The sequence below is a fragment of the Aythya ferina genome, assembly GCF_964211825.1.
Source record: "Aythya ferina genome assembly, chromosome: Z".
In the NCBI taxonomy this organism is placed as follows: domain Eukaryota; kingdom Metazoa; phylum Chordata; class Aves; order Anseriformes; family Anatidae; genus Aythya; species Aythya ferina.
The window spans coordinates 10,197,849-10,224,213 of NC_140299.1; the positions used below are offsets into that span (position 1 = coordinate 10,197,849).

General features: G+C 40.8%; 1 protein-coding gene across 5 annotated transcripts in view; it reads left to right on the top strand.

The window, feature by feature from the left end:
* UNC13B (unc-13 homolog B) overlaps positions 1–26,365 on the top strand; it is a 213,361-nt gene that overhangs the window by 106,777 nt on the left and 80,219 nt on the right. For 2 of the 5 annotated variants that reach the window (XM_084503107.1, XM_084503109.1), the window contains exons 2-7: positions 1,863–4,426; positions 9,622–9,644; positions 15,984–16,030; positions 20,157–20,235; positions 21,890–21,964; positions 22,463–22,682. In XM_084503107.1, coding sequence (XP_084359233.1) covers positions 1,969–4,426; positions 9,622–9,644; positions 15,984–16,030; positions 20,157–20,235; positions 21,890–21,964; positions 22,463–22,682 — 2,902 coding nt within the window. In that variant the 5' untranslated portion in view covers positions 1,863–1,968. The remainder of the gene's footprint in view (positions 1–1,862; positions 4,427–9,621; positions 9,645–15,983; positions 16,031–20,156; positions 20,236–21,889; positions 21,965–22,462; positions 22,683–26,365) is intronic. The other 3 variants (XM_084503110.1, XM_084503111.1, XM_084503108.1) reach the window with 2 other exon arrangements.

A 26,365-nucleotide genomic window follows, 5' to 3' on the forward strand; every position in this document is an offset into this window, starting at 1 on the left:
GGGCTTAAGCCTGAAGCACAGATGCAGCCTCTGTTATAGCATGTTAATTAGCTCTGATTATAGAGATTGGTATTTGCAAGTGCCATCTCCTCCAGATCAGAAACCTTTCTTTTCTTCCCAGCCATCAAAGAGAAACAACAACTATGAAAACAAAATTTTCACTGGGATAAAAATGCTCACTGGCAGCAAAATGCTGGTGATATTACAAATGGCTGTCAGGCAGAACTGGAGGAATTATTAGAGAAAGGGCTTCTGTTCTTCGGCAGTTTGGGGTCAGTACAGGTGTACAAGCCTTGAATTAATCTTCTGAAATGGGAATTGCTGTTTCACCTCTGAAAGAGGCACCTGGTGAATGCTTCTGTGAACTCTGGAGCTGGCCCTTCGGCACTGAAAAGGCTCGGAGCTTGTTGGTCTTTAGGCAAAGGCATAATTCAGTGTAGACAAACCTACGGTGGCATTCAGTCCTCTGCTTAGCATGAGAATGTGAAACACTTGGGCTTAGCACCTGGTCCAGCCCTCACTAGTGGGTGCTGCCAGGACAACACACGACCATCTTTGCAGAAGATTTCGGGGTTGCAAAGACCATGCCAGGGAAACCAAGGTTACCAGTCCTTAAAGGATGGTGAGAATGGAGTAGGAGAAAAGCATGTTGACATGAACCTGATTCTTGGTCTAGCTGTTTTAAGACTAGAGACCCTGTTTCTGTTCCTTTCAACGTGGCAGTAAGCCTTCCTCCATAAAGCAGCACTCAGCGAAATTTAACTTAGGCTGAACATTGCTTGTGATGTTGGTTGTAATTGTGGATTTAAAAGAAAGTCATTTTTAAGGACTGGATAATTACAAAAATGAAAAATTAAAGGCATCTACTATAGATCTTCCATGAAACAAGAACATGAGAAAGAATGTGTGCTTCAGCAGCGAGCCCAAACTGGCATGTCAAAGGCACTGGCGTCCTCCAGTCACCTTGACTCAAGGAGGATGTCTGCCTGGGTCTCTGCCTGACATTCTGGAGAAAAAGAGATGTTTGTGTGTTTTTACGTGAAGACACATAAAAAGTTTTAATTAGGTAGCATGGTATTTTTTTCTTTGTTCTTTGCAGAGGCGATTTAAATAGGGAAAATGATCCACTACAAAATCTTGAGGGTTGGAGTAGAAGTGACGTGCAGAATCTTCATGCTGTCAGCTCAGCCTGTTCGTACATATGCTGAGTGTGGCATATTTAACTGCAGGTTAGCTTGGGAGCCAGTAAGCTTTGAGGTTTTTTTTTTTTTTTAGTGTTTAGTAGCAAAATATTAAGATTAAAATATTAAAATAGAAAAAAGGTTTTACACTCAAAATCTGTCATCCAGTCTTCCTGCCACTGTGCATGACTTTGTTCAGTTCTTGGGGGATAGCTGGTACTGAGCCAAGTAAAATTTTATTTCTGCTTTGGTTTGAATCAAGAAAGGATGAAGACTGTGAATGGACTGAAAGGAAATGTGCGGGGATAAAACTTTTAATAATTGTCAGAATCCTGTATTCGTGGGGTAATTCCATCATAAAGCACACTATCATGGGGATCTCAGTTTAGAGGAACTTGCAGACATGGTACTGTAAGGGAATGGCCAAAGAGTTGCTCTTTGTTCTCTTTAAATTTCCAGGGCAGGGGTAGGAGTGAGAAACAGTTCTTTCTGCAAAGAAGGGTCTGATATGGGGAGGTGGCCAAAACCAAGATGATGACTGTGCACTTTAAATAGTACATCCTCTTTCTGCCTGCTTTGATGTGGATGCTTTAAAAAAAAAAAAAAAAAAAAATCTGCTTAAGTTACTTTGGCTATTTCTATCTGAACCAAACTGTAATCTTTTTTCCCCTCTTTTGGTAGCTGCTTCGTGACAGAATAAAAACTGGATGTGAGTTGTGCATTGGGAAGTGATTGATGTGTGCTTGTGCAGCTTGTAGCACTATGAAAAACTCAGGTGCAGCTGCTGATGATGTTTGCTAGAAGTAGATTGAAAAAGCAAGAAAATGAAATTGCGCTTCTGCACAGAAAACCTGTTGTAAAATTGTGGGCCAGGAAGCAATTCCGGAAGCAAAGACTCCATCTGATCCTGCGGGACAAAATGAAGAGGCTCCTTCAAGGCCAGGTAGATGAGAACCCGAGCCACGCTCATCACTGCCAGCTCTCCCCAGTAGAGATCGAAACGGACATGTTTGTTTGCGGAATAAAGAGGAGCTCTGCCAGCACCGAATTTTCCACTGCTGGAGGGGACTTCCACCAGGATGGAGAGCACGATTCCAAGGGCATGAGTGAAGTGTGCGTTGGTGAGGTGGAACTGAACTGGGATGGCTATGTGAAAATACCGTGCTCGGTTCAACAGAACAAGAAGGACTCGGAAGGAAATGCTTCTGATGGTACGATGCAGACCTCTTCTGAAAGAAAGGGTAAAGTATCTGAGGAGCAGGACCTTTCTTCCCTTAGTGTCACAATGAGCTGGAGAGAGATAGCTGAAAGGCAAGGGTGCTTTCCCCAGGAAAAGCCTGCTGCATACAAGAGCCGTAGACGGCAGTCGAGAGATCGCTCAGCTGATGTGGTTGATTACATCGTTAAAGAGCTTCAGGGAATAAGTCGCATCCAGACGGAGATTGCAGAGCTCCGGCAGCACCTCACCTTGATAAAAGGCTCTGTGGATGAAGTCTCTAGCTGTGTAGATACGGTCTTGAGTGAGATAGAAGGCCTGCAAAGTGGTTCCACTGCCAAAACCTCGAGTACACACACTCAGGAGCCAAACAGGGAGGTACGCAAGGAAGAACCAGTGTTATATTTTTATGGCATTCCAGAAAAAGATGGTGAAAACACATTAGAGCTTATCTGCAGCTTCTTGTCTGAATATCACTGTTTCAACGGTATCCAATGCAGTAAGTATATAAAAGACGCGTATAGGTCAGATACTGGTACAGGCAAGCCTTTAACACCAAGACCGGCGGTTGTGAAACTCGTCAATTGTGAACAGAGAGACTTTATTTTACAGAAATCTGTTCTTCTGCAAAGCTCAGGGGTCCGGATTGCTACCAGAGATGAGCAAAAGCAGCAAAATGTCCAGAGGGGCCGCAAAGCAGAGTCTGTCTCTTCTCAGTCTGGCTCAAAGAAAAATCATCGCAACTCGTTGAATCTTGATGCTTCTCAGAGAACTGATGGAGCTGGGCACCTTCGAACTGACTCGTGCCAGGTTAAGTATAAAAGCACGAGCAAAAAACCACAGAGCACAGAGGAGAGATGTGATTCTGTGCAGAAGTCAACCTTGACTAAGAAAAGCAACTTGGTACCTGAAACTGGGAAGGAAGCACAAACAGTAAGTTGCAGTGAGCAGCCTTCGTGTGAGAGTGACTTTCACAAGGCCCTTTGTGAACCTCCACAAAATCCACAGGTGACTGGTTTGGCCACACCGAGTGATGGAAATGATTGCCGTTCATCAGAGTCTTTGGGTCGTGCAAGCCAGATGTGTGCTTCAGGCACTGAAAGTGAACACAGGCATGGTACTGGGAGTGGCACTGAGAATGGTTCTTCCCTTCTAGATAAAGATGAGAGGATAACTGCAGAAGGAATTGAAAGAGACTGTGATACCCCATGCAAATTTACCAATCCGGAGAAAGCTGATGCTCAAAGGGAAGATGTTTCTAGTGGGGTGACAACCATTAGCTATGATCACACAACAGATGAAATGGCTGACAGTAGTGACAGCTTGAAAGATATGATTCAAATGGACCTGAATGATCAAGATCCAACTGATCAGGTCTTTAGGGATGTCCTGGAAAATTCCCAGTATTTTCTTGACCATTCCCGGGATAACATTGATCTTGTAGACATGAAGTTTTACACTAATAAGCTTGGGAAAGCCATTCATCATTTCAGGTCTGCTCTGCAGGTGGTGTTCAACAAACTGGAGACAAGCGATTCTGAAATGCTTTTGGAAAATGACAGTGGCTTACAGATGGATGATGACAATACACTCATGCTGACCAGTTCAGGTATGTGTGGCAGCTCCGACAACTTTGCAGAAACCCCTCCTAGTCAGTCCTCCGAGAGCCAGGCCAACACAACTGCAAATAGCGAAGCGTCTGCTCAAATGCAGTTCATTCCTTCCAGTCTTTCCTCAGTTCCGTGTGAGTCTCCTGTTTCGTGTTTGATGCCGTCATCAGACTGTGAAATTCCTGCTGGGCAGCACTCACCTCTTGATGAGATTGGAGTAGATGCAAGCTCTCTGCCTGAGCAAGGAAAGGAGTGCAGACCCATGAGCCTTGAAAAGGTGTGCGCTGAGACCATCTACCTGAACAAATGCATCAACAATTTCAAAAATGTGCTAAGGGAAAAGAGACAAATGCGTAGGAGACTGTTAAAAGAATTAGCACAGGAAGGAAACTGGATTTCTGCTGAGGAGACAAATTCAGGTAAACTAAAATAAATGTTTTTAAAGAGATATCAAAATCAGGTATCTTGTGCAGCTAGTAGCTAACACCTTACTCTGAACAGTTTATTAGAACTATCTTAGGAGGTGATTATGAGAGCAATTGCATGCACTGTACAATAGTACCGACCAAAAAAAAGCCCTAAAATTTGTTGTACAACACACCGGAATGCAAATTAGGAAGTTTCACTTTTTTTGAGAGAGAGAGGGGGAGGGAGGGAGATTTGCAGTGTATTTTCAAAATAGCAGGTGTTAGGGGTTTTCATCATAATTCGTGACTTGGTTCCTTGTTAAATATAATAGTTAAGATGTGATAACTAAGTGTGCATTTGAGCTATAAGTAGCTGGATTTGCAGTTTTAGAAGTTGAGTGGTTCTAGACTTCAAGTGGCTCCATCACGAAGTGGGAGTTCTTGGTGTTAATTGCTGCTAGATGTTATCCTAGTAGAGACCTTAAAAACAAAAATAAAAAGTAATTATTAAAAAAAAAAAAGTTGAGACCTGTGTTTTCATATTATTTCTGTAACTTGTCTATGAGATAATATTCCATTTCTGTGGAGCTGCATTCCTTATTACCAGTACAGATAAGGAGGTGTTTGACCACAATGGATGAGAGCTGATGCAGCGGAGGAGCAGTGCTGATTAACCCCTTCCTGAGGACATGGAAGATGGAAATGACCAACATGCTTTGAGGGGCAGTGTTTTGATAGGTCTTGATTTGGTAAAACCAAATCTAACGTTGAAATCTAGGTCCATCTGCCTGCTCCCGCTCCAGGCAGTAAGGGGACTCTCTCAGTGGCATCTCTGTCAAAATCATTGCACAGTTAAGGGAAGAGGCTCAATGGTTTCAGGAGTGGTGGAAGCTGGAACTACAGTTTGAAATCTTCATTTCCTTATTTCAAGCCTCAAATATTTGCATCAAATATTTTGTTCACTTTTCTCATTGCAATTATGAAAGTTAGAATAATCAGTGCTCTTTTTCCTATTGTAAAAGTTGTCTTGCTCAGAGTGTTTTTTTCCAGTGACTGTGCTTTTACTGAGGAAACAATCCATATTTGACTTCTCTACTAGTGACCTTCTCAGTTACGCAGATCACAAAGCATGTAATCATCTCTTCACTTTCTTATTTTATGTGAGGTCCTTATTGCAGAGTTAATTCAAACAATAGGTTTTTAATGAGTCAAGCACTAGGATTTCTTTCAGGCTTGGCACAGATATATACCTATTTCTGTTTTTCAAGGGAATGTTCAAATCACTCAATTATAGATAATAAAGATCAAACTGACTTTTTTTTTTTATTAGAAAACTTAGTCCTGTCCTAGTTTTAGGACCTGGGCAGCAGGCAGTGGTTTGGGTTAACTTTTGCCACAAATCAACAAAAGAATCAACTGTTTCTGAGGCTTCACCAACTGTGAGAGGAGGCTGCTTGTGTCAGTAGAGTTAGAGCAGTACAAGCATGTTTGCAGGGCAAGAAGTAGCCAAAACAGTGAGGAAGATAATGATTACAACTGGAATTCATTGTCTTAAATCTGGTTCCAGTGTGGATTGGCATCCTGAGCCTCCCTTGTTCAGTTTTCCTATGTGAAGAGTTAATGTTTGCATGATTCTCATGTAAAGGCATATATATATATGATTGATGTGACTACTGAGGTTATACCAATAAGCATGGGTGTAGGAAATGCACTTTGAGCGACTGGAGGACTCCAAAAGAGTCAAAGATATTTGGAAAAAGTGGCTAAGGGATGAGAAAAGGGGGAGAGCTTAGGGAAAAAAAAACAGAAGAGAGGTTAGGTAGCAAAGCAGCCAGACCATCAGGGCAAGGCAAGGAAGCTGTGAAGGAAGAGCAGTCCTGTCTGGAAAGTACAGCAGGGCATCACAAAAAAAAACAAAACAAAACAAAAACAACAAAACAGTGCTAGCAGAGGATGGAACCAGCAGGCAGAGAAAAGCAGTGGGTAAGTAACCTCTTGGCAGTAGCTAGAGCGAGAGGAGGGATGGCAGCCTTGCCAGGGGCTGTAGAGAAGGACAAAATTAATCATACAATCATTCAGTTTGAAATAGGGTGGTTTTGGCATGCATTTTCTCAGAAAGTGAAGCAACAATTTTGTTTGAGTTGTGCTCAACCTAAAATATGTTTGGGCCAAGCTCTTATTTTCTTCTGTTGGAAAAAGCATCAAACTGTGAGTGTAACAAAAGGGTGGTGGTAGTATTGTTTTTCCCAGCTGCAGATGCCTGTATATGTCCTACTTCAAAGACATTAATTTGTTCTTAATGTGCTTTTAAGTCCTGGGTCAGGTCCACTGAAAACTCTGAAAAAATTCTGCCTGCTGGCTTTTTGGTTCTGAGCCTGAACCGCTGTCTTACTTATGCCTGATTGAAAGTTCAAGTTCAGGGTATTTTATTAAATGCGTTTGGCAGCAGGCTGCGGCAAAGGAATAGATGGTAACTTTGAAGGTGTTAGTAAGTCTGTGTGTTTTGGTGAATCAGAGATGATGCACTGGCATAAAGGCTTAAATTATTTATAGTTGTACACAGATGCAAATTACCAGAACAATTTAGAAGTTAGCAGATGTATGTAAATAGTTGTATTTAATTTGAAGTCAAAAAAGAAACTAAAATATCCCCTGAAAATATGAGCAAGCTTTTAAAGTTTTAATTTGGAAGAGGCAAAAAAAGCAAATTAGGTAAGGATGGTGTGATTATGTGTGCTCTTAAAACAAACAAAAAAAACACACAACCAACAACAAAACCCACCATCCTGAAATGACAGTTTTTTTGTAGACGTAAATGAAATGTTTGGAAGTGGAATGGTGAAAGAATTCTATTACTGGGGGTTAACCAGGTTAGTCACTGATGATGCTGTGAGCACATCTCCTGTAAGGGGGTGTTATCGGAAGATTTTCAATCTTTGCCTGAAGTGGCTGTGAGCTTTGCCAAATGTTATTTAGCATGAAACCATCCCTATTAGCTTTAAACTGAAGGGGCTCAGAAGTCAAAGATATATAGGAAATTTAAGCCAAACTAATCCAGCATTTCCCAAAACGAGCCTAATGCAAGATCCATTGCTCTGCTTGTATCAAAATTAGCTTGACTTGTATTTAAGAAGCTCTATTGCCCTCTGACCTTAAAATTTGGCAGTGGTAGGTCTTTGTCAAGGGTTTATTTGTGGAAGACCATCCCCAAATAAATGAAGTGAATAAGCTTTTAAAAAAAATGTGTAGTTTGCGTATGCTCACTGGTAACTTGCTGCAGTTAAGCTGTTGCACTCCATCTGTCCCCAGTGTTTTCCAGCCAGGGACTAAAATTGGGTTTTCCCTGCTCAGCATGATGGAGCCATGGCAGACCTGAGAGTGGCAGTGAGTCCAGGTCTTCTCCATCCCCTACGCTCAGAGACTTCACAGGCTCCGGAGGTACCAGGAAGGAATCTGGTTCAAAAATAGATGAAACCCAAGGATGAGGAAAGTCTGGATCTGTCTGTGACACACTGAGACAACCAAAGAGACCAAGTCAGGAGAGGATGGGATTGGGCTTCTAGGGCTTGGGGTAACTGTTGAAGAGAGGGACAAAAAAAAAGAGGACTTGAAGTGAAATGGGGCTGCCTGGCTGAGAAGGTTTTTTTGCTTAATAGGAAGGCACAGACAGGAGGATGGTGTATAAAATTGTTTTAGAGGGGAAGAGTCAGAAATGTCTATGCCCAAAAACATGTCTTCCTGGCTGAGTCTGGGATGGCCCCTAAGTTTCCTCAGCTTCTCCAGGTCTGCAGGTTCGTGTGGAGCTGACTGGCAAAACGTGGCTGTTACACAGAAGACAGCAGCATGCTGCTGCTTGTGTTTTCTCCTCCATTAGCTCACAAACCAGAGGCCTGCAGGGTGGTTCAGGGGCTTTCACAGAATCCCAGAATGGCTGAGGGGGGCAGGAACTCAGGGTCCCTCTTGCCCAGACCCCACCCAAGCAGGGACAGCCAGAGCAGGGTGTCCAGGACCATGTCCAGGTGGCTTTTGAAGATCTCCAAGGAGGAGACCCCACAGCCTCGCTGGGCCACCTCTGCCAGTGCTTTGACACCCATTCAGCACAGAAACGCTTCCTGATGCTCAGAGGGAACCTGCTGTGCTCCAGTTTGTGCCCATTGCCCCTTGTCCTGGCACTGGGCACCACTGAAAGGTGGTGCTCCTGCTGAGGATCCATGCAGGCATGTCTTAAGGTGGAAAGTAGGGCTTTTATTTTAGCTACAGTCCCCCACTTCATTTGCTGAAGTAATTTGACTTCTCCTTAGTGATTGAGTTAAAATAGCTTCTCTGTTTTCCTGTCTTAGTGATTGCATGTGTGTAATTACACCCGTACAGGGAGCAACTTTGAAAACTTATTTTAGCTTTTAAACCTGTCTGAGTGGCCTCCGTTGCCATGAAGACATTCCTTCTCCTCCATCTTTCATTAGCAAATGAGTAATATGACTCTTCTGTGCAGATACAGAATTATCTGACTGGAAGGCTTACAAGATGCCACGTCTCTACCGGAAGTTTTAGTGTGACTCTCATGTAACTTTACTAGCCTTGAAATTGCCTATCCATAAACATGAGATTTAGTGTAGGAGGCTTCTGGATTTTTTCTCAGAGGACAACCGCCTAGATTTATAAAGCCAGAAAATATCTCCTTGCATTATGGTATCTGCAGAAGCAAAATGTGTTCCGTGGGAGCTACCAGTTTCCTCGTCACGGGCAAAATGTACAGGGGGCGAGGAGGGAAGGAAGGGGGATGCTTCAAATGGAAATAGTGTATGTGCTCTGGGGAAAAGGGGGAACAAATCTGTTCCTCTTTGTATTATATACAGGTTGTCTCTCAAGTGTGATAAATGGCACCTCTAATGCTGTATTAAGATTACTTAAAATTCTTGAGTTAATAAAAACAGGAACTGTAACTCTGTAAAAATCAGCTCTCAAAACCATATGTTCTAATGCATGTGCAGTTATCGGTGAAATTTGATCAGAGTTTAACTTGAGCTTAATTCGTAGAGATTAACTGGTGTATGTCCCGGGAAGCACATGGAGAACTCGGTGCTGCACAAATGTTTTATCAACTCACAGCAAATGTTTAGCCCACTTTCTGAAATCAGAGAGCGCATGGCAAAAATCCGGTCTATTAACTTTTGTTCCTCTCCTTCTTCTCTCTTTTTTCTTCACAGAAGGAGGTAGAGGAGAGCTCCAGGTTGTACATGTTGTCCCTTCTAACCAGCATCTCTTTCTGAAACTGCTGTGTGTGCATGCCTTGTCTTCATGTAACCATTGCTCCAGCTGCAGCGCTGAGATTCAGTTTAGCATGTTATGGTTGTGAGAGGAAACGTTAACGCTGTGTATGAGTTAGAGTCTGTTCAGTGCATAGTACCTTGTACAAAGAGACAATATGAATGCTTTGGGTGGTCTCTGCCCTTCAGTGCTCTGTGGGGCACACATAGTGTGCAAAGGCACCATGTGCAGAGTACGAATGGTCTGTTTTGTCTTTTCCAGTCTTCCTCTTTACGAATCTTGCTTAAACCAAGCATTTCCTTGTTTTGCATTATTCCTCAGCTGCATTATTTCATTTCATCACTAATTGTTTTGTATGCTTACAGTAATCGAAGTCAAAAATACCATTATGGGCTGTAGTACCAAGATTGAATGAGACTATGGGTGCTGGGAGGTGTCTGCTGCAGATGCCATGCCATTCTAGCTCCGGGCTGCACTTTGTTTTGAGCAGGGCAGTGCTCGAAGGTAGGTATTAGCTGTATTATCAGCTAATATCAGATAATTAGCTAACTAGCTAATAGATACTTAGCTAACTAGCTAATTATCGGCTGTAGGTAGTAATTGCCTCTCCAGTCTTGGACCTGTTGCCTCTCCGCTCATCGTGCTCTGTTGTGTGGGCAGCCTGAGGGCAACAAATAACTCTTTCCTCCTAAGAGGATCCACATAATTTTTTGTTGGCTGCTGTGTAACATCTTAATTTGTGTTTGTGACTGTATCTCATGTAGAGAAAGTTCTGGCTGTTAAATTCTCAGTTTCCCTTTTTTATTTTCTTGAGCTTATGCTGCATGGATTAGGTGCCCACTGCGTGACTGTATGGATCAGACCAAATTACCTTCCTGGAGCAGACTGAACATTGCGTGGCTTTTTGGCTTCCATGTAGATCCTATCCATTGAGTCTGATGCTTTCTCATTTCTAAGCTTTATTGGCCTGTGTATCAAGAGGTTTGTATCATTCTTACTGGCAAATGTCCATCCATTAGCACTTTATTGGAAGTGCAGACGTATCTGGGACTGGTGACAAATTCTGTCCTCTTCTGGCTTTGGTGCAGAAACATTGCAGTCTCATGTAGGCAACTCATCTGTCAGGTGGAAAACTAGTACTGGAAGATTCATCAGGTGGAAGGAGCTTCCTTTGTAGCTTTTCAGTTTTTTAAATTGATGCTCTTGCTGAATGCACCGATGTTGAAATAATCCTTCTGCTTGTTGCAGCTTTGGATCCATGTAAAATGCAGCATGCTTGAATCAATAAAGACATTGAACCACAAGACCAACTAGTTTAATTGGGATGATTTAGCTTAGTCTGATTCTGCTAATACCCTTGAAGAAAGGATCTAATTAGGCGTGACTAGAAGTTTAATTTAGATGGTGAAACAGTTGCTTTTGCCTGATTCAGATTCATCTATAGCTAATTTAGGTATCGGAGGTTTGATAACCAAGCATGGTATTTGAAAACAAGTTAGCATGATTTGCAAAACAAATAAAAAGTCACTGATTTGTTTTCCCTATCTGTTGAAATACTGCACCTTTCCATGTTTTCCTTCTCTTAGACACAATACTTAAATGTGATGGAAAGTTAGGTGTTTAGACTTTTATGTCGTCCTGAAGTTGGCTAACAGATCTGGGGATGTTCTTCCAAAAGAAAGACAGTGATTCTTCTGGTTTCGCCTCTGTTTTATGGACTTTCTTTTCTACAGAAATATTTGTTTATTTAAATTTGTAATTTCCCCATTGAAACATCTTCCTGTGTATGAGATAAATTGCAAAATTTGCAAATTGCAGCTTTAAGTAACTTCTCAAATTACTTGTAATCTTGGCTGCTGCTTTTCCTGAATAAGCACAACTCCTACTGGATGCCTTCTTAGGCTTCAGTAAACATTGTCTTCCCTATGACTGAATACTGTGCCTTAGATGCTCTTTTTAATCCATTTCAATTTATGCTGCTGTCACTGACATGATTTGGCTAAGCAGCTCTTGGTTGGTAAGAAACTGTAATTACTTGGAGACGACCTTCCAGCATCCTTTCCTGCGAGTTAACATGCTGCATTACTAGGGGTGACAGGCACTTCCTTGGCTGAAGACATTTGTTGGAAGTGGGTGTAAAACTGTCATCCATCAACATCAGAAATACAAAAACTGAATAGAGAGGTGATGGTCAGTTTCGCTTACGTTTGTTGCTCCATCTCTTTAGTCCTTACTGGAGATCAGTGGAAAAAAAAAAAATCCTGATTCAGACTGGTCTGTCTGCTTACAAAGAAAGATCCAGTGACACAACAGTTCAGAGAAGTGAAGTAGAAGCCATCCATAAAATTACTTTTTCTGTCTAGGTGTTAAGTGTCAACATTGCTGTTCTATTTGTTTTGGGAAGGACAGTGTTAAACAAACAAATCAACAAACTCATAGCTGTTCCAGGTGTTCTTTGCATCCAGATGTTCTTTGCATCTTTCCCAACGTTTTCTCTGCTTGCCCAGGCTCTAAGCAAGCCTGGCTGTTTTCTTGGGCTAGACTTGGGCAGATCTGTGGCTGGTGACAAGACCCAGAGCAGCTCCTGGAGCCCTTCTGTGTCCTGCAGCAACTGCTACCTTCAGAGGTGGAAAACTCCCCAGGTACAGCAGTTCCACCTAAACGACATTGCCATTTGCCTTCAAGGATAGAGGAACGTCTACAATGTTCCTGCCTATAACAGGGATGTAAACTATGGATTGATTTGTTTAACTGGCACTCCTGGAGGTGCCTGCACCCTGTTAATCTGCATGCCAACAGTTGTGGGTAATGTGGCCACTGGTTCTTCAGCTGTATACATCATTGTCACAAGGGACTACAGAGGGCTTCTTGGTGCGTGGTAGCCCTTTGGCAATGTGTAATACTGTCATTATCTCCTACATAAATTGCCCATCTTTCTTCTTTGAAAATGGTTAGATTTGGTGTCTGCATTTCCTTTTGAAAGGGTACTGCAGGACTGTCATGGTTAGACACCAAATTTTCACCCGCCATTTTTATTTAGCCTAAGTTCTTCCATGCTGTATGTTCTCCCTTCCACACTCCCTTAAACAGAGGAAAAAGGTTAATTTTTTAAGTGGTTTGTCTCATTCTCTTCTTACAGTATTGTCTTTGTATCCTCACACTGGTTTTGCCATTTTTATGTAAATTATTTTTACTTTGATGTAGAATAAGATTGTACATGCCTTTGTGAAGGAGTCTTGCCAGCACTGTACAGTGTTACTTATGCTTTTATTTCTATGGAGATGTTTCAGCAGATATCCTCTATAGATGATACTCTCTCCTTACATGACTGTATCATAGTGGCTCATGGCCACAGTGCGATGACTAGAACTCAACTCTGCTTTCACCTGCTGTTCTTCCACCGAGGAACCCCTTGTGTGCAGTAGAATTCACATCAGGTTTTGGTGCTCTGACCTTTCTATTTCTACCATATTTAATCTGTTGTTGCAATCTTCAGTGTCATCAATTTTTTTTCCATCAAGGTCTGAGTTCTGTATTGATAATTCTCCCATATTTGTCATCAGCAGATTTTATCAGCAGGTCCTTACTCCCACAAGCTTCCTTATTGCGTTGTCCATGGTTCAACTAGTAATTTGTTTACCCACCACAAAGCTCCCCTACTCCTCCTTAGCCTATCCAGCCTTATTAATGTCACATGGCATTTCATCAAAGCTTTTTTGTTGAAATGAAAATTCAGTTGATAACTCTTTTCATTCTCTAAAGAAAAATGGTTGCTTTGTCAAACCCAAATTGATGCTTTCAAAAACTAGTGTTCCATGTATGGTATTTTTTTTCCCTCCTATTTTCCTTATTTGCCATTTTCCTTACCTCCATATTAATTCTTTCCTTTGTGTTTGCTATGGAGTATTTCAAGCTGTTGAAGCCAATAATGAGCCTGTGCCAGTCTGGATCACATTTCCTTCCTCCTCTCCCCATGCCTTAGCTGTGGGTACTGTATTGGCTCTTCTCCAGTCTTATGGCATCAGCCCTTGTTTACTGGATGTCAGGCGCTGGTTCCCTCAGCGTTTCCCCAGGGAGACCGCTGCCTGAAGCAAATTAACCTCTTTAGTTTTGTTTGTCTGGTGATAACTCCTGTTTCCACACAGCCATCACCTGCTTTGGCCCCACATCAATATTGTCACTTACAGAAAGCTCTTTCTGTTGTTTTTTCTTTTGCTTTTTTACCTTGATGATTTTTAATCTCGTCACTACACAAGTTCTTCCTCTTCTCTTATTTTCTTTTTATTTACATGTCTGAAATGCCTGGCAAAAGTAATGAAGATAAATGAGCAGAAGTGCAGTTTATCTGGACTCCCAGCATTTTTACTTTGCATTTGTCAAAATCTGGGCAATGGAAGTTCATTTCCCGATCACGCCTTCTGCCCTTCCCTACATCAGTGTTCTCTGCCATTCTCTGTTGACTCTCAGCTGCCTTGGGAGATGGCTATTGCTCAAATAACAGAACTCAATCTTTTTTTCCTCCAAAATAGTTCTTGATAATCTAGTGGGCTCAGAACTGCAGTATAGCCCTTGCGATTTGTGATCTGTCGAGTTCAGGCCAGTGTAAAACATCACTCCATTTGATGATTGCTTTCTTGTTGCAGCTCTTCCAAGTGTTCAAAGGCAAAGTTAGGGATGTCCTCCCTTCTGTGCTCTGAAGGATCTGGTTGCATTTGCTTCGCAAAATCTGCTCTCTTGACCTGCAGTTGAGCCAAGTCCCTCTGGAGGAAACGCAGGTTTCAGGCTGAGAGGTTTGGGAAGCACAGCTGTGATGGAGTGGAGCTCCATCAGTCATCTAGGTAAAAGAGCCTGGAGCCTGGTGTGCATCCCTGGGTATGGGGCAAATATGCAGCAGTGCTGGACCATGGGTCCAGGCTGCAGCTACCTCATCCGCAGGCCTTTGAGCTCCCATAGAAAACCAGGGGAGCACATTCTGTTATGGATATGTCATGTTGCTCATGACTGTTTAAAATAAATAAAAATGTATAGACTTCATATCTGCCTACCCCTGGAGTTCTAGAAATAATGAATAAGAAGTATGGGCTTCTGATTTTGAGATCTCAAGCAGAAACTTGTTTTTCTTGGTTATTTCTGCCTTTTTTTTTTTTTTTTTTTTGGGAAACCTTGTCTGACACGTGAACAATCTGAGGTTACAGAGCTCATCCAAAGCACAGCACCAAAAAACAAACCTTTGGGTCTTCTTTTATCTTGCATATAATTTGAGCTTAATTCCTGATACTCTGTTACATTGTGATGATTCTTGGGTTTTACGTCCCGTGGCTGGAAGTACTTTGTTTTCACTGTGTGGAAGTTACAGCCTCTTGGCAGATGTGATTATCTGAGTTTGGAGTGTTAGATATTAGCAATGTGTCTTCTTTAATCATGTTTTGCTGCTGGAAACCAGTTTTTCTGTCAAGGTGTGCAGGAGAATATATGAGCTGTAAGCTGGAACAAAGATGCTTGCAGTTACAGATAGACCGTTTTCCCCTTACGCAGTAAACTCTCTTTTCTCCGATTGTAAATGTTTGAACACTTCTCTAATTGATCTACTGAAGATTTTCAAAGAAACAAAATGTCTCTCTATAAATACACTCCTATGAGAACATAAGAACGTGGTTTGAATTTGTGAAAATTAATCCTCCTATTGCTGCCTGTGGTGGCTTCCATCCTTGCAAGTGATAGCCCTTCCTGGTCACCTGTTGGAAGTTAAATAGTTGAATGGATGGAGCTGCAATGGGACTGTCCAGCTCCAGGGGCTGGAGAGTCTTTACATTTGAGAGTGAACAAAGTTCAGAAGTGCTTGTACAAAGTACCATGCTGATCAATCGTTTGCGCATTTCATACAGGTGCTTTTAATTTATAGTGTCCTCACTGTGACCATGTTCATGTCAGTGGTGAGCTGTAGTAACAGGAGTGCTACCTTATCTCATGCGTTTGTTGGGCTGGAAAAAAAATAAAAAAAAAAAAAAAAAAAAAAGAAGGGAAGAGATGATCTTTAAGACTTCCTTTTGAAAGAGGAGGTGCACTGAACAGGCTCTTCTGGTCCTGGTTCTAGGTGTTCAGTGACATCGCATAGCCCGTGCGTCCATATGACCTGTCCTGATGTGTTGGCCTTTGGAGGTGCTTGAGTGACTGTCTGTATGCATTTGCCTGCATGCAGTGTGGTCTGTTATCCTTTACACAGCATATAAGCTAATTTATTTTTTTTCCGGTGTTTTCAGAAGCTAATTTCATATTGTTCTTTTGCTTTCCCCCATTTAAGGGTCAAGATGAGGCTGATCCATCAAAACCACCCTGGCTCAAAGGAGGGTAAGTACTATCCTGAGACCTCATTTCACTGTGTTCATACTTAGAGTATAGTTTGAGGTCTCCAGTTCAACTTAAGTAGGAGCAGCACTAATGATGCTCTTAATGTCTGGTGTGGGGAATAATCAGGTAGCCATGCCTCGCTTAAAGCCAGGCTGCTGCTACATTTTATAGCCTCTTTTTAAACAGCTAGAGGTAGGCTGTGCAGCTCTTCTGGAGATCTGTGGTTAAGGACAGGATTTAGTTGCCATGTGTAATTTCTAATGTGATGGGGGCAGGCACTTACGACAGTATTATTAAATAATCCTTGCTGAACGTCACAAAGAGGGGTCTTTTCCCTGGTGTCAGGTGTGACTGGTTCAGGACAGGGAAAGAGTAGCTCAGAAAAACTGCTGTGTAAGTTGCTCTTATAAATAAAGGTAGCTTTGGGGAAGCCTTCTGTCTTTGTAATGATTCCTGTGGTTAATGTAGAAGGCAAACCTGGAGTAGCTCTGGAAATCATTGCAGCTTTTCATTCTAACAGTGGTCATCATACCTCATCTACACAGGTGAGAGTAAGAGATTTTTCTTTCCATAACACACTAGTTTCAGTAAATGAAGCAGACAATTCTGATTGTGTGTAATTTCAGCATGATACTCAACATAATAGGTGCCAGCATGGTAGCTTCCCTAGAATCCCCTATGGAAAAAAAAGGAACGATGCATTTTCCAAGCTGCTAGGTTATGTGCCTCATTTGTGATTAGAGCGATACGGTTTGGTAATGGTGCACTCATTAGGAGCTGATGTAGCTGCAGATTTGTCCTGATATCTCAGCAAGAGGTTGTCTTGCTGAACGTACAAGTTAATTCTCATAGTACTGAAGTAAGCTTTCCTAATAAAATGCAAAGTTAAATCAGAGGCTTCATTATACGGCTTTCTGCTCTGGGAGTCATTGTTCTGTAATGTCGGTATTCCCACAAAGCTTCCTCCACACCTGCAGATGCCTGGAGCTGCCTAGCAACCCCATGCTTTCTTAAGGAGTCCAAGACTTTGCTGGAAAAGTGGCAATTAGCAGGAGCAGAAGACAGTGATTTATTCTAACTATAAACAGCACCTTCTCCTGCTTTAACAAGGAGTCAGTGCACTGAGTTTACTGATGCAGACTCATGAAATGATTTCCTAGCCTGAAAGATGAATACAACTGCAGTCCTGAAATAGTTAAAATTTATTTCGTCCGTTCAAGGCCATGTTTGCTCCAGTCTGTAAGTTCTTCCTCTTAGATGGGAGATTTAACAAAAACAAATTGAGTAATGTAGTTTTGATGAAAGTTTGGCTTATTTACTATATCCCTGCATGCAAGAGATTTCCAGAAAATGTGGTGGTGAATGGTGAACCTTTAATTCCAATATTAGCCACATTGTGGCTTAATTAGCCACAACATATATTAAAGCACTCAGGTTTGGAGTTCTTTCATGTGAGGATTAGAGAAGTGGTGTCCTTTGAGGGCACTAACCATCTTCTGTCATCACAAACAATCTTTGCTTCCTTAAATTTTCAAGATTTAATGTAAACTTCTTTGTGATAAAGGTCATATTAAAAGATGGGTTGAATAGCTTTAAGCTATTTGCACTTTTAGCATAATGGCATAATATTTTCATGTCTCTAACCACAGGTTTTGGAAAGCTAGCTTAAAAAAATAACTAATTGTTATTATGGATCAGTTTCTGGGTGTAATATCTCATATCTGTATATTTTATTTATTAGTGCAAATCATATTCTCGCACAGAGATGCTATTCGCTTCCCAATATAGCACTCCATGATAATGCTATAAATATTGCAGGCATTGCAGAGGAGAGTTACCCTATTGTATATGAAGCCATGGTGTACATATTTGAAGCAGCATCAGTACTTCTGTCTGTACAAACACTGTGTAAAGCAAAGAAGAGATTGTGCTAGAATAGAGATTGAGGTAGCTGAAAGCACAAGCTAAATAATTTTGAAAATTAAGTGTTTTTTTTTTAATAATAATAAGCTAATAGCAGGTTATTTGAGTATATAGCTGTCTAGGTATTAAGACACCTCTCTTAGAGGAGAATGCAAACACCTTTAAAATATTGCTATTCTCTGTCAGTTTGGCTTAGAAGCATTTCTCTTATTTTACAGGTGCAAAAACCTTAGTCTAACATAAATATTTTGCAAGAAACCAGGCTGTAACTAGACATGTTTCTCAAGCACAGTATCTTGTTTAGGCTTGTCTTGAATTATAAAACATACAATTCTAGTTTTTTTTTTTTTCCCTTAGAAACATCAGTGTCGCAGTTACCTTTCAATTGAATTACAAAGAAAAAAAAGAAAAAAAACTTTAAAAATTCTGTAGAAAAGAAGTGTTATTTGTTAGCTGTGCTGTTAGCTTTAGCAGGGGCATTGACTCTGGATTTTTACTTGTGACTATTTTATTGAATCTTTTCTCCTTATAGACGCTCCCTTTATATTTTGCATATGCTTTCATAATGATTTGACCCAAATTTTTGACCCAAAACTTAGCCATAAATTAAGCTGTATTGTGATTTAAACAATAAATTAAAGTGTATTGTGTTTTAAATAATACTGAAATTCTTGACATCATCTAAATAGTCTTCTGTGAAACCTATTTTACTCCAAAATAGTATTGTTAATATCAGGCAGCATTTTGTAATATTAGGACAGCAGAAAAAAAATATCCTGTTTGATCCCAGCAAGACTGTGCTGAGTTCTTATGCTTATATTTATTGTTTGCTGATTTGGGCCAGATCTTTCTGTTGTAAGTCAGAAGGGATTACTGCAGTGTAACTCCAGCAAAAATATTTTCTGGAGCTGTGTTGGAAATGAGGATAGCCTTTAGTAAAAACACCACGTAGCCTTGCTGTAAGGATTTCCAGTACTAGAGAACACATTCTTTGCCAGAGACTCCAGCAGTTTAAACTAAGTGAACTGCTGTAAAGTAAACCTGGATCTTTTTCATGCCTGAGTTAGTCCCCTGTTCCCAGCTGCAGGATCTAGTGTTCACATTTTGCTGGCAGAGCAGTGTAGCAGACTGTGAATGGGGTTTGTTCATTATATAGGAGCACAAAGAACTGTGCACAGCTCAGTAATGCAAATATGCCTAATGCTGCATGTGGAGGCAAGGGCAGTTCATGTGGTCACACTTGACTGCTCGCCTTCCCACCAGACTTGTTCAGCCAGCAGCATCTGTCAACTCAGACATGGATTGGATGTGTCACCTTCCTATGCCCAGTCAAAAAAGTCAATTTTACCCTTGCAGCACTATGGCATGTTCATATATATAATAGACACCTGCCCTCTTTTGACACAGCCTTGTGCTAGGTTTTGCAGTGACATCTTTCTCCATCCTAGCATGGTCTGCTATAACGCAGGTGGTTGGTCATCATTTGTTTTTTCCCAGACTTACTTTTTTTTTGTTGTTTTTTTGACTTTTGGCTATATTAAATGTAAATTTGAGTAGGCCCTGCTTGCCAAAGAAGGCAGGCTGCCTGTAGCCACTCGCCAGCCTGCAAATTTCCGTGGCATGTGCAAATTTGGTTCTCTAGATCATTTTAAAGTGTAGCTCCATATGCATCTTTTATATGCAGAGTATTAGTAAGAGTGGTTTGTCCCAGAATATTAGTAAGTGTAGTTTGCCCCTGTTCTAGTAGTTGTGGTGTCTTAAATCATTGTGACTGACTGCGGTATACCAAATCAGCAAAACACACAGGTTACCAGTGCCAACCCTCTTACCTTTACAGAGACTGCTGCAGATCTCTGGTTCTACTGTTAGGTGAGGATTTTTGCCAAATCCATGCCCCAAGAAAGCTGTGAGGATAAGCCTGCCTTCACTTGCCAGTGGCAGTGACTGGAGTCTCTGCAGTCTGCTCTGAGGTAGCTCAGACAGTCAGCCTTGAGATGAAGAAGATGCCTTTTTTTTTTTTAAAGCAGTTAAACAAGTTTGGTTTATCATTAAGTTGTGTTTGGAGTGAACTGATTCTTCATGTTCTTATTGAATATGATATTAGCAAAGAGAATGGTGTTATAAGGAAGCTTTTAGGTCATCTGTTTACTGTCTGTCACTGCTGGTGAGATTATTTTAATCCTTTTTCCTCTTGATTTTCCAGGCCTGCAGGTGGTCTCTATGGCATTGATAGCATGCCTGATCTACGCAAAAAAAAGCCAATTCCACTTGTCAGTGATCTGGTAAGAGATTTATCTTCTGCTACACAGTCACTGGTGCAAGTGGCTTTATTTTTTGACATATGGTAATGTTCATTGTCACTTCAAAGAGTTGTAAGTTTCCTGCTTAGTTAAATTAATTCTTGAAAAAGAGGTTTAAGGAGTTGCGCTTGGAAAAATCTCTGAGAACGAGGTATGGTTTCATAGAGTGTCGCATTCTTGTGGCAGAATTAAGATATTTTTCATGTTCATCTTCCTTCTTTTTCTACACAGAATATTTGATTATTTTTGGGCCTGCATTATTTTTAAATATTTTCCTAAAAATCGCATACTTTGTGGAAAGTTATGATGTCCATGTGAGACTTGGCAACTTAACAGAAGGTTGGAATTTGAGTGGATAGATAAACGAACATATGTGCTTGGATTTTTTAAAGTAATTTGAAATATTGCCAGTAGGCTCCTGTGCTGAGGAAGCAATAGAACCAAGAAAGTAATGAAGACAGGTTTCTTATGGTTGTGTGATATGGTGAAATACGGCTTCTCTGGGACAAATGGTTTTCTGTTGTCCGCGTGATCAGTACACATAGCACATTCATAGTTGGGAGAAATGCTGTAACATCTGAAAGACCAAAGTTTCTATACTGCAATTCCTGTGAAAAGATGCATACAATTCTCTCTGCCAGCTTATGCATGGGAAGCCTAATGTATCTTACTATCTGCTTGTGTCTTCTAAACCTGTGCAATGATGGCATTAACCTGTGTTGCTTCCTTTGTATGCTTTCATTCTCTCTCTCCACAGGCCATGGTAAGTGGAGCTAAAGACAATCTAACAAACCTTTACCAAAACCAAAAATTATTATACCTTATTTTCCCTCTGCTCTTACGCTTTTTATTTTGAACCTGCAGTATTGCAGTGCATGCATATTCAGCACTCTGTCCTGCTACATCACTGATGGAATGAACTTTTTTGGTCTGTCTTCAAATAGAGAAAATCAGAGCATAATTGAAGGTGTCTGATACGATTTGATGATTTCAGAATAGATATTGCTGGCTTTAATTTCTTTCTCAGCCTTCATCTTTTTATAGCAGTATTAGGTGTTTCAAAGGCAGGTCCTGTGCTGCTCAAGGGTTCAGAATGGCATGGGTGTGATGTGAAAGGGTCAATTTTCGGGGGAAAATGCTGTTCATTGCATTCAGTGATGGCCCACGAATGTGACTCACCAGCACATTCAAACCTGTGCTCCCAACCCACCCTTTATCCTGTTTGTATCCTTTCATTGTCACATTTGGGAGTGTTGGGTATGTTTTAAAACTGACAAAATAATCTCCTTTTGTTTATGAATAAAGTTAAATATAGAAGATTGAGTCCCACGTAATTATCTTAGGCAATACTGGTGTTTCCATTGCTACCAGAACATAGAAGTGACCCCAATTATCATTATTACCAGAGAAACAAATAAAAGTTTGAGACTGCCTGTGGGCAGATGAAAACTAGTTGGAGACCTCCCAGAGTATGCATTCAACTCTTTTGAGATGTGAGCTATCATTTAAGAAAGTAACTTCAATGTAATAGGCTTGGTATCTGGCATGAAAGAGTGCCTTTGCTCACATCTTCGGGGATGTAGTACCAGTGCATTTCTGAATGTTGGTAGTGAATAACACATTTTCTTCCTTCTAGTCACTGGTTCAGTCCCGGAAAGCCGGAATTACCTCAGCAATGGCCACTAGAACATCTCTCAAAGATGAAGAGCTGGTAAGTGGGAGGGTTGCTTGGCTCATGTTAACTTTCAGTAAGCAAATTAGGGGAGTTTGGCTCTCTGGGATGCAGAGCCAGCTTCACAGATGTCTAGAAATATAGATGCAAAGCTTCTTGTATCACTTGTTTACAGAAACTAAACATGTAAAAAATAACATTTAATATGTCAGGTATGATCCTAAAAAATACAAACTTATTTCCTTGTGTGTTATCTACGATGGGAGACAGTGTGCAAAACTTGCTTTATGTAAAGTGTTCCTCATCCACAAACTTTAATTTCTTCCATCTCTTCCACTTTCTTTTAAATGTCTAGAGAAACATTTCTGAAAGTATGTTCTCTACTGTCACTAGTAGAATTTGGATAAATTTGTCTGCTTTAAATGTGTAGATAAATTGCACTGTTCATGCCTTTTCCCTAAAACCCATGTGTTAACTAGCAAAAACAGTTTCAGACACCTTCCCGGATGTTGGTTTATGTGTGTTCTTGTCTTTCAGAAATCTCATGTCTATAAGAAGACCTTGCAAGCCTTAATTTACCCTATCTCTTGTACAACCCCACACAACTTTGAAGTGTGGACAGCCACAACTCCTACCTACTGCTATGAATGTGAGGGGCTGTTATGGGGTATTGCACGGCAGGGAATGCGCTGCGCTGAATGTGGGGTCAAATGCCACGAGAAGTGCCAAGACTTGCTCAACGCTGACTGCTTACAGAGTGAGTAGCGGTTTTGCAGCTTTCTGTCCAGCACAGTGGAACATGGCTGTTCAAGAAGCGTTACAAGAGCTTTCCTAATTATAAAGGTGATACCTCAATGCTAAGTGAAGATGTATCTGTTAAAATGACTGTCTTTTCAGAAAAGGTGCCATTAGGCTAAACCTGTGCTCGTCACCCTGTGGATGCAGCTCCACTGATGCAGGAGAACTTCTTTGCAATGTTGTACTTTGTGTGCTTTAAAGGAAGGTTTAGTAATTGACTCTTTCACATGTATACACACACAAATACCTATCTATCTATTTATCTATCTATCTATATAGATAGATATAGATCTCTATATATTATCTATCTATCTATCTGGAGAGACAGAGAGAGAGTTTGTTTAACCTGTGTAATGTGTTTAATCTCTCTCTGTGTCAGCACAAGTGGCATGTTTGCTAGCATTTCCTGCATGGAAGAGAGGCAGCAAGGGCAAGTGAATAGGCTACTAAGCTGGATATTCTGATTCCTATTCTGTCCATCATGCCCTGGTATCTTAGTCAGGTTTTATTTAAATGTTCAGTCTGCTTTACTGGATTTTAAGCGGTGGGTTCCTGCTTAGTGGATACTGCCCATGGACTTAGCCAGGATTCTCTATACCAAGTGCAGATTGTCAAGGCGTGTTGCCATTTGAATAGAAGTGCCCTGTGGTTGAGTCGCTATAGAGACCTAAGTCTGAATGAGGACGGATGATGGGTCAGATACGAAGGTATTATTTAAGCATATGGGCAGTATCTCATCTTACTACTAGCAGTTCTGTTTATTTTGTTTTTCTGCAGTGTTCAAAACCTGAGCCCTCTCTTCAAAGAAAGCAAAGAGCTAATAATTTGCATAGTAAAAGAGACCTTGCCCATACAATGGAGAAGTTTAAACAGATTTGATTTTTCATCAAATCTGAGAGAGAGAAAAAGTATGATTTTAGGCATCTGGTTTGGGCAGATTATTTTTATTTGCTCCTAAAGCTGTTTCTTGATTTGGTCTCAAATTTATATTCCTGCTTGAGAGCAAAATATCTTAGCCTAAATGGAATAGAAGTTTCCACTGTGTAAGTGTTAAATCTTGAGTAGGAAGGTGGGGCTGCTTCTGTTCGCTCTTGATTTTTTTGGTGTTCCAGCTTGAAGTCAGAAAGAATCAGAAGTTTGTGATGTAAAAAACAGCTTATTGAAAATCCGTGTCAGCACTTACAGGAGTATAGGGAGTCAAATCCCATACCTATCTCAGACTCTAGTTATTTGGAAAAGCCAGACTGGATGATCCAGCAAGGGATACCTAAAGGATCATAGGTCACTTGTTTTTCTTAAAGCTTATCGTGACACCTTACATAGACATTGTTGCTGCATGTATTTTTGATGTGTGCAGAGTTTTTAAATAAGTCATAGTAAGGACTGATGATCTATGGTAAGTTTGTAGAGTTCACCAGAACCATATGCTAACTTGTGATTTTCAGTATTTGAGATGAAAAGCTGTTGATATGTGTATCCAGGCTTAATTCAGATGCACACCCAAGATGTTGCAGTGTCATGATGGAGTCATGATATCTCAGTATGGGAAAATGCTATTGATAGCAGAGGAAAATTAGGTTTGCATGAGCAGCAGTGAGGAAACAGGTACAAAGCTGTACAGAGGAGAGGTAATGAAGTCAAAAACAATAGAAGGAAAACTAAGTTTAACTAATGGTAAAGAGGAAAAAAGCATTCCTGCAGAAGGGCAGCTGTGGCAATCCACGTCAAAGAAGGACTCAGACAAGAAAGGGTACTGGGATGAGGTCAATTGTACAGGAGAAAATGTGTGAGATATGAGTTTGCTTGTTCATCTTTCAAAAGAGAGGCCTGGCAGTGTGGAACACGAGGACAGGAATGATGCTATTTCAGGAACCTAAGAATAGCCATACTGGGTCTAGCCCAAAATCATCTTTCTAAAGAGATGTGATGGAGCCCAAGGCAAATGCGTAAGACATGCAGTGAAGAGCTTCTGTGATGCTATGTTTAATAGCAGGCAGTGATGGCTTTGAAAATTTGCCTAATCGTTCTTTGAACATTTTTATACCTGAACTATGGTGGGGAAGAGGGAGATGTACAGCAGTGAGAAAGATGGTCTGTTTAAGCTTACCATTTACAAAATTAAACATAGAATAAATTTGCTTCAAGAAAATTAAAGGTAGAAGCTACAAGATAACTTCAACGATGAGAACAGGGAGTCTCTGGAACAGCCTCTGAAAAATAACTGTGGGGGCAGTTTATCTAATCTCTGTTTGGAGTTAAATAAGTTTGTGCAATGGGCTGTGGGATGTGATGTTGGCAAAAGACTGTGCACTTCTGTGTATAACAGAGGCAACAGCTGGAACCAACTCTACTTTTCAGATACAGTGAAGTAACAGATAAGGTCTTGTTATTTTATTCTCTAGGACTGCAGATGTTTGCTTTTCACATTTTCTTTCAAAACGTATAGATATTACAGCATGGAGAGTTTAAAAAAACAAACAAACAGAGGGGAAGCAAATGAGTGTGCTGGGCTCAAAACAGGTGAAGAACACATAGTAAGGTAAAAACAAGAACAAAACAAACACAACCCCATGAAACTTCACAGACTCAGTCATTTGAAAACTGGCCAGCAGCAGAACAGGGGAGATACAGAGGCCATGAGCTGGAGCTATGAAGCTACCAATGTGAGAGTAGTAGGTAACATTGTGTGGGGTGGAGACAAAAGGGAAATTGAAGACATCAGTTGTATAATTAAAAGGAAGAGAAGGCAGAGGAAAGACAGTGCTGGGAAATTAAGATAACACTGCAGCCAATATGTGGATGTGCTGCTGGGCTGGGGAAAAAATGTTATTGATACTAGAAGTCTAAGTTTTTTTCAGGAAACTGTGTTCTTTCTTTTGGCATGCTAAAATTCTTCTAACGGGAACCCACAAGGCTAGAAAAAGATGGGGAAAACATTAATTATTTTTTGATATGCTTGAAGAGCATAGACTGTGCTTGAGGAATGAGAAATGGGTGCTTCTGGGGCACAAGCAATAGTGGAGAGATCCAATAAGTCTGAGACTGAAGTTTCTCATATAGTGAACTGGTGGGGTTTCTGTATAAAATAAGTTTTACTATTGCTGGTGGGGTTTTTCTCCTTAAAAACAAAACAAAACAAAACAAAAGAACTGTTCTCAGAATCTATCATCACTTTATCATCACTTGAGCATCTAATTAAGGCTTCCAGAAAATGTTGCATTGGAGGAGTAAAATGAGTTTTCAGGCTGGTAACAAGTACAGTTTTATTGATTGGGCCTTAATACCTCAGGATGTATCTTCATTCAAGTCTGTGCAAGTCTTCCTGAAAATGTTGCATTGGAGTAAATTGAATTTTCAGGCTGGTCACAAATTCTGTTGTCTATATTTTGAATTTTGGGGTAGATGCTTTGGGACCTTAGAATCAGGATGTGATGTTTATCCATCTGCTATGCTTCAGTGCTGGGAAATAAATGGATCTCTCTCCCCAAGTCTATGAGAATTCAGTTTGGTTATTTCTTCTAAGGGCTTTTTACTTACTGTCTATATTTTAAGAAACTGAGTATCTGATAACAGTGAACAAATATGTAGGACTGTAGCAATAAGATACCCAAATTCAGCAGTGCTTTGTTGCAGTTTGAAACA